A 10,517-nucleotide genomic window follows, 5' to 3' on the forward strand; every position below is an offset into this window, starting at 1 on the left:
ACCGAACATGCATTCCGTTATCTGTGATGCTTTGACTGCGGGGTACTTTGAACGCCCTGATGCTGAAATTAAGCATGAATTGTCTGAACTGGAGGTTTGCTGAACATTCCTCATGGAACTGATTTAATGAATGGCTTTTAATGGCAATCGTGGTCGAAAAAGAATCACAAAATAGATAGTTATGCAGGTGAACTCTCGCGAGTATTGGTTCTCTTCCTTGGGTTTCCTTTTACATAACCTCTGCTGTGCCTTTGGGTTTGATGTAGGCTGGTAAAGCTATGTCTCCTAAAGTGTGAAAACGGAAGTACAGGAAGTACCGGCTACAGGCTTTCCGGTTTCGACAAAACAATTATAGAAACGTGTGAAGTGCACAATATTTCCTCGTTTAAGCCACTGCAACGGCTTTGCCTGAAGAATTTACTACATGACCGGGACGTTCTAGCTTGTTTGCCGACAGGATTCGGGAAAAGTTTGGTCCGTTCGGAGGCAGCTTCCAGGGGAAGTACATACACCGGAAATTCACACTTTCGGCCGTAGTCTTTATCTCACGGAGGAGATAAAACTGGGAACGAGGTTAGGTTTGATGACTTTTAGTCCTTCTGAAGACATACGTTCACACGCGTATTCAACATAATGTGCCCGCCTGGTCCATGTCGCCCAGAGCCGCCTCGAGACGGATTTGTCACGTTTGCTCTCCTGTTAGTCTCTGGATGCGACTCTATGTGTAGGAGTATGTATTATTCACCAGGCCCAGGGCTACGCTGCACAGCGCTTTCACAGACATGATATATGTCATTGAATATTCAAGCGGCGGCTCGACGAGGATCGTGACCGAGCTCCCGGTGTGAACAGTGTTCATACGTCTCTGCACCTCGCTCACTGTTCCCCTCGCTCGTCCATATGCCGTATTTGCATACCTAACGGAATCCTTAAGTTGGTGCAATGCAGACGAGTTTCCCTTTTTCTCATACCGGGATCAGCTATATAGACACTTTCAAAAACAAGGAATTAACAAAAAAGTTACTAAATATTTATTCATTTAATTATTTTTAATGATCATTATTATAATTCTTTTAATATTTTTTTTTAACCTTTATTTCACCAGGTAAGACGCTTGAGCTCAAAGAGCTCTTTTTTCGAGCAACACCTGACATAAAACAACAACAAACAACCATACAGGACAGAAAATTAACATACGGTAGACAAAGGACAAAAAGATAAAGATAAAAAGAGCAAGTTATTATTATTATACGGTATATATATATGTTATATACATTTTAAAAGGAACGTTCTCATGTCTCTCTTTTTGAGATGTCTTTCTCCACTTGCCACAAAGGTGTGCAGGAGTGCAAATAGCTTCAGACGTTGTTTTTGTTCTCAAATCTGGAGGCAGGAACTGTAGCCTTGGCGACCCGAGGGATCTGGCCTCTCATCTCACTGCCTCATTATCTGTACTAAAACAATATCCAGGGGTGGAATTGGAGATCTTAAGAGATGTCGGAATGGGGAGTTTATATGAGAAGCTATCCAATTGTCTTGTGTTTATGTGTAGAGATGCTTTCTATCTCTTTCACTATTGAGACTAGGCTCTCAGAAGTCTGTCTGGGATGAGCTGTTAATAAGCCCAGTGTGGCTATGTGCCCCCCACACCCTTCTGGGAGATCTGCCCTGTTCCTGCCAGAGCTGGCTGGCTACAGTTAACATCACAGAACAGGAAAACGTCTCAACTACTGCTATTTAAGGCATTTTTCATGCTTGCAAAGCTCAAGGAACAACCTTGTTTACAGTACACATGGCGTGTCTGGCACTCATTCATTGATTCCCAGTAAATGAACATCAATGTAGCGTCTTAGTTTAGTATCACTGGTGCATATAAACCAGGGGTCTCAAACTCAATTTACCTGGGGGCCGCTGGAGGTAGAGTCTGGGTGAGGCTGGGCCGCATCAAATATTCCACAAAAGGGTTTCAAGTATTAAAAAAAAACAAATTGTGCTGTCAGGCGATTAAAAAAAAAGTAATCTAATTAATTACAGGATTTGTAATTAATTAATCTAATTAATCGCATTTTAATCGCATAACCATTTCATGCCTGATATTCTATATTCTATAATCGTATTTCAAATTGCATGTGTCCGGATGGCAGAATTCAGTACTGTATCTACAAAACCTTCTTTTTAATCATCTTCCATCAATTAATTTGCTTAGATTTTTCAGGTCTGGTCAATTTTAGCATGGTGTTATTCACAGTCAAAGATAAAAAAAAAATTATTGATATTCTCATTTGGTTCATTACAATTTACTCAAGCCTAGTAACAGACACAGTATTTCTGACACTGGGAATACATTCCCTGAGATCCATAGATGTCCCTAGAATCAGATACCAAGAACATGCAAATGGACCATTTAAAAAAAAAAATCCGTAAATGTGTATTCTACGTTCTTATGGAATGAATGAGAGAAAAAAATTAAATATTATAAAAAAAAAGAATTTGTAATAAATTGAGTTAATTTTCATAACGCGATAATTTGCTGTGTAATTAATTAATCTAATTAACGTGATAAACTGACAGCCCTAATTAAAATGTTATGTTAATATATATTTATTTATACTAGTTTCTTTGCATAAAACATTTGTCAAACATGTTCCACAGATTCGAGGACGTTGTATAAAATTGTAAGCTTAGATGCATAATACGTTCCTTTTAACACATTGTGCGCCAACAACGAGTATACTCGTTATTGCCCGCCAATCGTTGTGCACCAACAGCAAGTAAACTCGTTTTTGGGATCGATATAAAGAAAATCGCCATGGCATTCACAATTCATCCAGCCTCCCTCCGGGATGCAGCTGGACCCTGTCTGATATTGCAACGCCTCAATACCGCCCCCTGGTGGATTTCGGGCGAGTTACACTCCACGCCAAACCGGAAGTGGTGCTCGGTGCATCAGGGAAAATCCTCCGCCAGAGATATATTGTAACGTGAGTCTAGATACACACTCGAGTGCATTGGATCACTTTCGAAACGCAAGAATCGATATGATTTCGGCGTTTATTGCGCCATACAAACGGAATATGGATCTAGCAGATCGACATAGAATAATTGGAATTTTTTTCCTCCAGACTCATCGGCGAACGGTAAGAGGAATCTAACGTTATTTTCAGCTCGATTGTTTATTTATTTCACTGCAATCCATCTGATCAACGTATCAACCCATACTAAAAAAAAGCCGTTACTGACAATCAAGGAATTATAAACGACCCCCCCCCCCCCCATTTCCTTCACGCATGATGAAGCATAATGTATACCGATCATATACATTTGAATTTTTTAATATAGCGTGTATAGGAACAAAACGCCAATCGATAATGTATCATATGCGTCGGGCCTATAACTCGTGTTTTAGGAATTACTGCTATACAGTCTAAAAACATACGTATAAAAAGTAAGGGTCAGGTTGCCATGGCATTTGCTGTGCACATTCATGAAACCAATCAGAAGACACTTATTCAGTTTGCTGACCCCATGACATTTCTTTGAGCACAAAACCTGCTGTGAATATTCATGGCCCCTATGTGTTGCTCTCTCTGACCCTCCTATGTGTTGCTCTCTCTGACCCTCCTGTGTGTTGCTCTCTCTCTGACCCTCCTGTGTGTTGCTCTCTCTCTGACCCTCCTGTGTGTTGCTCTCTCTCTCACCCTCCTGTGTGTTGCTCTCTCTCTAACCCTCTTGTGTGTTGCTCTCTCTCTGACCCTCCTGTGTGTTGCTCTCTCTCTGACCCTCCTGTGTGTTGCTCTCTCTCTGACCCTCCTATGTGTTGCTCTCTCTCTGACCCTCCTGTGTGTTGCTCTCTCTCTGACCCTCCTGTGTGTTGCTCTCTCTCTGACCCTCCTGTGTGTTGCTCTCTCTCTAACCCTCCTGTGTGTTGCTCTCTCTCTGACCCTCCTGTGTGTTGCTCTCTCTCTGACCCTCCTATGTGTTGTTCTCTCTCTAACCCTCCTGTGTGTTGCTCTCTCTCTAACCCTCCTGTGTGTTGCTCTCTCTCTCTGACCCTCCTGTGTGTTGCTCTCTCTCTCTAACCCTCCTGTGTGTTGCTCTCTCTCTAACCCTCCTGTGTGTTGCTCTCTCTCTAACCCTCCTGTGTGTTGCTCTCTCTCTCTAACCCTCCTGTGTGTTGCTCTCTCTCTAACCCTCCTGTGTGTTGCTCTCTCTCTAACCCTCATGTGTTGCTCTCTCTCTCTAACCCTCCTGTGTGTTGCTCTCTCTCTCTAACCCTCCTGTGTGTTGCTTAACCCTCCTGTGTGTTGCTCTCTCTGACCCTCCTGTGTGTTGCTCTCTCTCTCTCTGACCCTCCTGTGTGTTGCTCTCTCTCTCTCTAACCCTCCTGTGTGTTGCTCTCTCTGACCCTCCTGTGTGTTGCTCTCTCTCTCTCTAACCCTCCTGTGTGTTGCTCTCTCTCTAACCCTCCTGTGTGTTGCTCTCTCTCTAACCCTCCTGTGTGTTGCTCTCTCTCTCTAACCCTCCTGTGTGTTGCTCTCTCTCTAACCCTCCTGTGTGTTGCTCTCTCTCTAACCCTCCTATGTGTTGCTCTCTCTCTCTGACCCTCCTATGTGTTGCTCTCTCTCTCTAACCCTCCTATGTGTTGCTCTCTCTCTCTGACCCTCCTATGTGTTGCTCTCTCTCTGACCCTCCTGTGTGTTGCTCTCTCTCTAACCCTCCTGTGTGTTGCTCTCTCTCTAACCCTCCTGTGTGTTGCTCTCTCTCTAACCCTCCTATGTGTTGCTCTCTCTCTAACCCTCCTGTGTGTTGCTCTCTCTCTAACCCTCCTGTGTGTTGCTCTCTCTCTCTGACCCTCCTGTGTGTTGCTCTCTCTCTAACCCTCCTGTGTGTTGCTCTCTCTCTAACCCTCCTGTGTGTTGCTCTCTCTCTCTCTAACCCTCCTGTGTGTTGCTCTCTCTCTAACCCTCCTGTGTGTTGCTCTCTCTCTCTGACCCTCCTGTGTGTTGCTCTCTCTCTGACCCTCCTGTGTGTTGCTCTCTCTCTAACCCTCCTGTGTGTTGCTCTCTCTCTCTCTAACCCTCCTGTGTGTTGCTCTCTCTCTAACCCTCCTGTGTGTTGCTCTCTCTCTAACCCTCCTATGTGTTGCTCTCTCTCTCTAACCCTCCTGTGTGTTGCTCTCTCTCTCTCTAACCCTCCTGTGTGTTGCTCTCTCTCTCTAACCCTCCTGTGTGTTGCTCTCTCTCTCTAACCCTCCTGTGTGTTGCTCTCTCTCTAACCCTCCTGTGTGTTGCTCTCTCTCTAACCCTCCTATGTGTTGCTCTCTCTCTAACCCTCCTATGTGTTGCTCTCTCTCTAACCCTCTTGTGTGTTGCTCTCTCTCTAACCCTCCTATGTGTTGCTCTCTCTCTGACCCTCTTGTGTGTTGCTCTCTCTCTAACCCTCCTATGTGTTGCTCTCTCTCTGACCCTCCTATGCGTTGCTCTCTCTCTCTCTGACCCTCCTGTGTGTTGCTCTCTCTCTCTCTCTAACCCTCCTATGTGTTGCTCTCTCTCTGACCCTCCTGTGTGTTGCTCTCTCTCTCTAACCCTCCTGTGTGTTGCTCTCTCTCTGACCCTCCTGTGTGTTGCTCTCTCTCTAACCCTCCTGTGTGTTGCTCTCTCTCTAACCCTCCTGTGTGTTGCTCTCTCTCTGACCCTCCTGTGTGTTGCTCTCTCTCTGACCCTCCTGTGTGTTGCTCTCTCTCTCTAACCCTCCTGTGTGTTGCTCTCTCTCTAACCCTCCTGTGCGTTGCTCTCTCTCTAACCCTCCTGTGTGTTGCTCTCTCTCTAACCCTCCTGTGCGTTGCTCTCTCTCTAACCCTCCTGTGTGTTGCTCTCTCTCTAACCCTCCTGTGTGTTGCTCTCTCTCTGACCCTCCTGTGTGTTGCTCTCTCTAACCCTCCTATGTGTTGCTCTCTCTCTCTAACCCTCCTGTGTGTTGCTCTCTCTAACCCTCCTGTGTGTTGCTCTCTCTCTCTAACCCTCCTGTGTGTTGCTCTCTCTCTAACCCTCCTGTGTGTTGCTCTCTCTAACCCTCCTATACGTTGCTCTCTCTCTGACCCTCCTGTGTGTTGCTCTCTCTCTAACCCTCCTGTGTGTTGCTCTCTCTCTCTAACCCTCCTATGTGTTGCTCTCTCTCTGACCCTCCTGTGTGTTGCTCTCTCTCTGACCCTCCTATCCGTTGCTCTCTCTCTAACCCTCCTGTGTGTTGCTCTCTCTCTAACCCTCCTGTGTGTTGCTCTCTCTCTAACCCTCCTGTGTTGCTCTCTCTCTGACCCTCCTGTGTGTTGCTCTCTCTCTGACCCTCCTATGCGTTGCTCTCTCTCTAACCCTCCTGTGTGTTACTCTCTCTCTAACCCTCCTGTGTGTTGCTCTCTCTCTGACCCTCCTGTGTGTTGCTCTCTCTCTGACCCTCCTATGCGTTGCTCTCTCTAACCCTCCTATGTGTTGCTCTCTCTCTGACCCTCCTGTGTGTTACTCTCTCTCTAACCCTCCTGTGTGTTGCTCTCTCTCTAACCCTCCTATGTGTTGCTCTCTCTGACCCTCCTGTGTGTTGCTCTCTCTCAGCCTGGCAGAGGAGCTGCTGTCAGAGGCTCTGGCTGACGTAGCAGCGGAGTTCCAGGACATCTGTGAAGAGTATGCGGAGGCCGTCTTCACCTCAGAGTTCCTCCAGCCAATCCAGTCGCCTCCTGCTTCTCTTCCACCATCGGACAGCCAATAAGAGTGTCGCATCATCATTGGCACGCAGTAACTCTTTATCTGGCAGTTTAGACATTTTATGAATTTTTATAATAATGAATATCATTTGTGAAGAGGCACATAGGGAGTACAAGTATTTTTTTATTTATTTTTTTGTTATTTATTTGTAACAACAAGGGTTGCCGCAGTGATATGACATTTTCCATGACTAATAAACTCTTGAATATTACCGGCGACACCTGACAATATCTGTAGAACTTTGATATTTAGTGTTATGGGGCTACATTGATCAACTGTGTTTAAGCTGCTTTTTTTATCATAAATCGATCAATACAGACCATATTAGATCCCCATGTGGGGTATCATTGGAAAGCCACACTCATTGGCTACAAGTTCCCGATCACATTTTTTTGCTCCCGATCCAATCCTGATCATGTGATTTTGAGTATCTACCGATACCGATCTTTCCCGATCCGATAAAAAAATAAAGTATAATTTATTTATTATTTTTTTTTCATCCCAATTTTTCACATTACATTCACCCTGAATGTTGACGTTATCCAGGTGAAAAGTTAACTTCATTCAAGCGAGGCATTGCAACCGGAGTAATCTAAAAACTCTGCCTCCAACCTGCTGCTTCATGAGAGCAATGGCGCCATCGTCTGTAAAAATCAGGTGACTGCAAGTTCTGCAACTAGTGGATGTCCCTCATCCTTGACATAAATTATTTGATGTATTTTTCAAGTCAAGAGTTTTATTTGTCACGGCATACAAGTATACAATGAAATGCGGATGTATAATTAAATCAAAGGAAATGCGTTTGTTTTGGCAAAAGTCTTCTGCTCTGTGTGACAATAAATAAATGAATGATGATATGCAATTTAAAACTAAAACTAAGGCCTCAGTATGAGTTTAAGACGTGAACATGGTCATGTTTGTTGAATAAAAAAAGAATTATGATAAAAATCCAGATTTATTTATTTATTTTTATCCCGATCTTCTGAAAATCACGTTGCATCCCTAGCTACAACCCTGTCCAAAAGTTTTCGAGATCGCCAAATGATTGACGGAGCTAGAGCCCCGGGAGTCGGGGTGGTAATGTGTACTTTGGCGCACGCCTCACATAACGGCATGTAACTCGAGAACCGCTGAATGGATTCTGTCACCTGAAAGGGCAATCGACAGGAAACAAATAGGGCTTTAACTATATTGTAGGGCTGACCCCTATTAGTCGACTAATCGGTCTAAAGGAGCCGTAGTCGACTGGCCAACCTCTTAGTCGAATATATTAAAAAAAAATATATATATATATATATTTTTATCATTCTTTCCAAAAGAAAAGAGGCCTAGAAGCATGGCTAACGCTAATGGCACGCATACCAGAGGCTAACTGCCTACGAAAACAGGCACAGAGGCACTGAAAGAGGATTTCACCCATCTAATGAACACACTAGACTAGACAAATATCAAGATGTATCCATCAGTGGACCAATTGCAAGCTTTTGCAGAGGACAAGAAGCCTTCAGTCGACTCCTTCAGACATTAAGCACCCCCCACAGCCCAAATGGAATGATAAAAAAATTTAAACAAATTAAAATAAAAAATATTTTTTTAAAATATTATACTTTTTTTCTTTTTTTTGTCGACCAATAGTCGACTAATGGCAAATTTTGGCCAATCATAGTCGACCATCCAAATCCTTAGTCGGGGACAGCCCTAATATATTGTATTAAAAGAAATGCACACCCGAGCCGCTATAGGTCAGCAAAGTGGCATGTCGTGAATCGTCCTCAAGAGGGCCCACATGTGGATGTTAACACTTTGAGTGCCAGCAGGGGGCGCCAGAATTAGCGCTTGAATGCCAGCTTTTTTGGGCTGATATATTTCATGATTTTCGTGGAGCTATTTCTATATTCTATATTATGGCTATGTGTCTAATACGCCCGTCGCTTATCAATGTATGAAACGGATTGTTTTTTCATCGGTACATTTCCGTTTTATACCATTTTGAAAAATGCTTGTTTTCTGTGATAAACGCCCTTTAGTGGAATACACAAAACACGTTGTAATTTTTCGGCCTATTAATCGGTTTCAAATAAACGCTAGATTATCGATAGTATATGTGTACTTATGCGCACTAGAGAAGCGGAGAATCGATTATCTATTTTCTGCTCAGCGCACACACACATACACAGATAGGGGACACGTTGAGATATATGTGAAAAAAACTGATTACCCCAAGACTGGTAAAATAGATTCCTTACCTCACATCAGATGTTCTCCAAAAAGATTATTCCACGCTGTTCTGAGTGTCTACAATTAATGGGATCGGCTCGGGTTACATGCCTGATAAGTAAAATGTGGATTCCGGATTTTTCTTTTCTCATCCATTTCCATTGAGTCCAATCCAATGGATGCATTACCATCCGGGAGACGATAGGGGGCGGTATTTTCCCTGTTTGAGCTCAGAGCCAGTCCCAATGGTAACGTGAGGCTAGATTGATGAAAAATGAATGGATATTGCTAATAAAAGCAATAACGATAAAAAAACGAGACTTCTCGTCATTGGCACTCAACGCATGGCATGAAATAACGAGATTTCTTGTGGCTGGCACTCAAAGTGTTAAGAGGTTGTGTTTTTTTTCTCTCAAATGTATCCAAGAGTAAAGACCTTAACCCTATCAAAACAGCAGTCAAAGTGTATATTTTAATTTTTACCAATGTTTTATAAGATTGACTGAAAATAAGAATTTAACAGATTTAACAATGCCATTGGAAAGAGGAGCATTTTCCCTATCCATAGATGTATGATTTGGCCATAATAAGGTCAAGTTCAAGGTCAAATATGAATTTATAATTAAAATAGATTGTAATTTATTACTGTATCTACAAATCCTTCTGTTTAATCATCTTCCCTTTATTAATTTGTTTAGATTTTTTGTACACTTGATCTCAAGAATGTGCTGAATGAGCTCAGTGAGCGAAATCTCTAGCCCCGCAATTGTAACATGGTGTTATTAACCGGCACAGATGCAAAATAAAATCGTAATTTATATTCTCTTTTTTATTACAATTGACTCAAGAACATGCAAATTGACCTTGTAGAAGTGGAGCAATCTTCCATTTAGGCATGTACCTTTAGGCAACATTTCTGAAAATAGGGCTACAGCTTAAAGGAACACTCCAACATTTTGGGAAATTAGCTTATTTGCCATCTACCCTGGAGTTAGACAAGAAGATACATACCTTTTTCTTCTCTGTGCATGCAGTAGGAGTAGGAAGACGTTGGGAACTAGGCTAATGGAGGAACCTACTTCCAGTGACTGACGCTAAGCTAGGCTAACTGGTGTGCGTCTTCCTACTCCTACTGCATGCACAGAGAAGAAAAAGGTATGTATCTTCTTGTCTAACTCCAGGGTAGATGGCAAATAAGCTAATTTCCCAAAATGTTGGAGTGTTCCGTTAACAGGAATTAATTTTCAATTAATAGTATCCATCTGTTAGATGGGCAAAGTTGACGTTATGTTCTAATTTTAAAAATAAACCAACGGACAATCCATTGATTTTCTATCCATTCATTGACGGATCAATGACAGATCAATGTAACTACAGCCTTATTTAGCGCATCATACAAACATACTGTTGCCCATCTGGACTGGTCCCCTGAGCTCCTCCAGTCGTTTTGCTGCAGGGTTTAATATGAAATATTTCCAAAACCTCATACCGGTAGTTTTATAACTGTAATGGTTGTGCCTGGTTTTGCCGTAGACTAAAAATAAA

At 42.9% G+C, this 10,517-nt stretch overlaps 1 protein-coding gene across 4 annotated transcripts in view; it reads left to right on the forward strand.

Moving 5' to 3' along the window:
- Window positions 1-7,648, forward strand: part of kiaa0753 (KIAA0753 ortholog) — a 71,657-nt gene extending 64,009 nt beyond the window's left edge. For all 4 annotated transcript variants that reach the window (XM_084318610.1, XM_084318613.1, XM_084318611.1 and 1 more), the window contains exon 18: window positions 6,606-7,648. In XM_084318610.1, coding sequence (XP_084174736.1) covers window positions 6,606-6,759 — 154 coding nt within the window. In that variant the 3' untranslated portion in view covers window positions 6,760-7,648. The remainder of the gene's footprint in view (window positions 1-6,605) is intronic.
- The last annotated feature ends 2,869 nt before the right edge of the window (window positions 7,649-10,517 follow it).

This window comes from Notolepis coatsorum (assembly GCF_963971535.1).
Source record: "Notolepis coatsorum genome assembly, chromosome: 1".
In the NCBI taxonomy this organism is placed as follows: Eukaryota; Metazoa; Chordata; class Actinopteri; order Aulopiformes; family Paralepididae; genus Notolepis; species Notolepis coatsorum.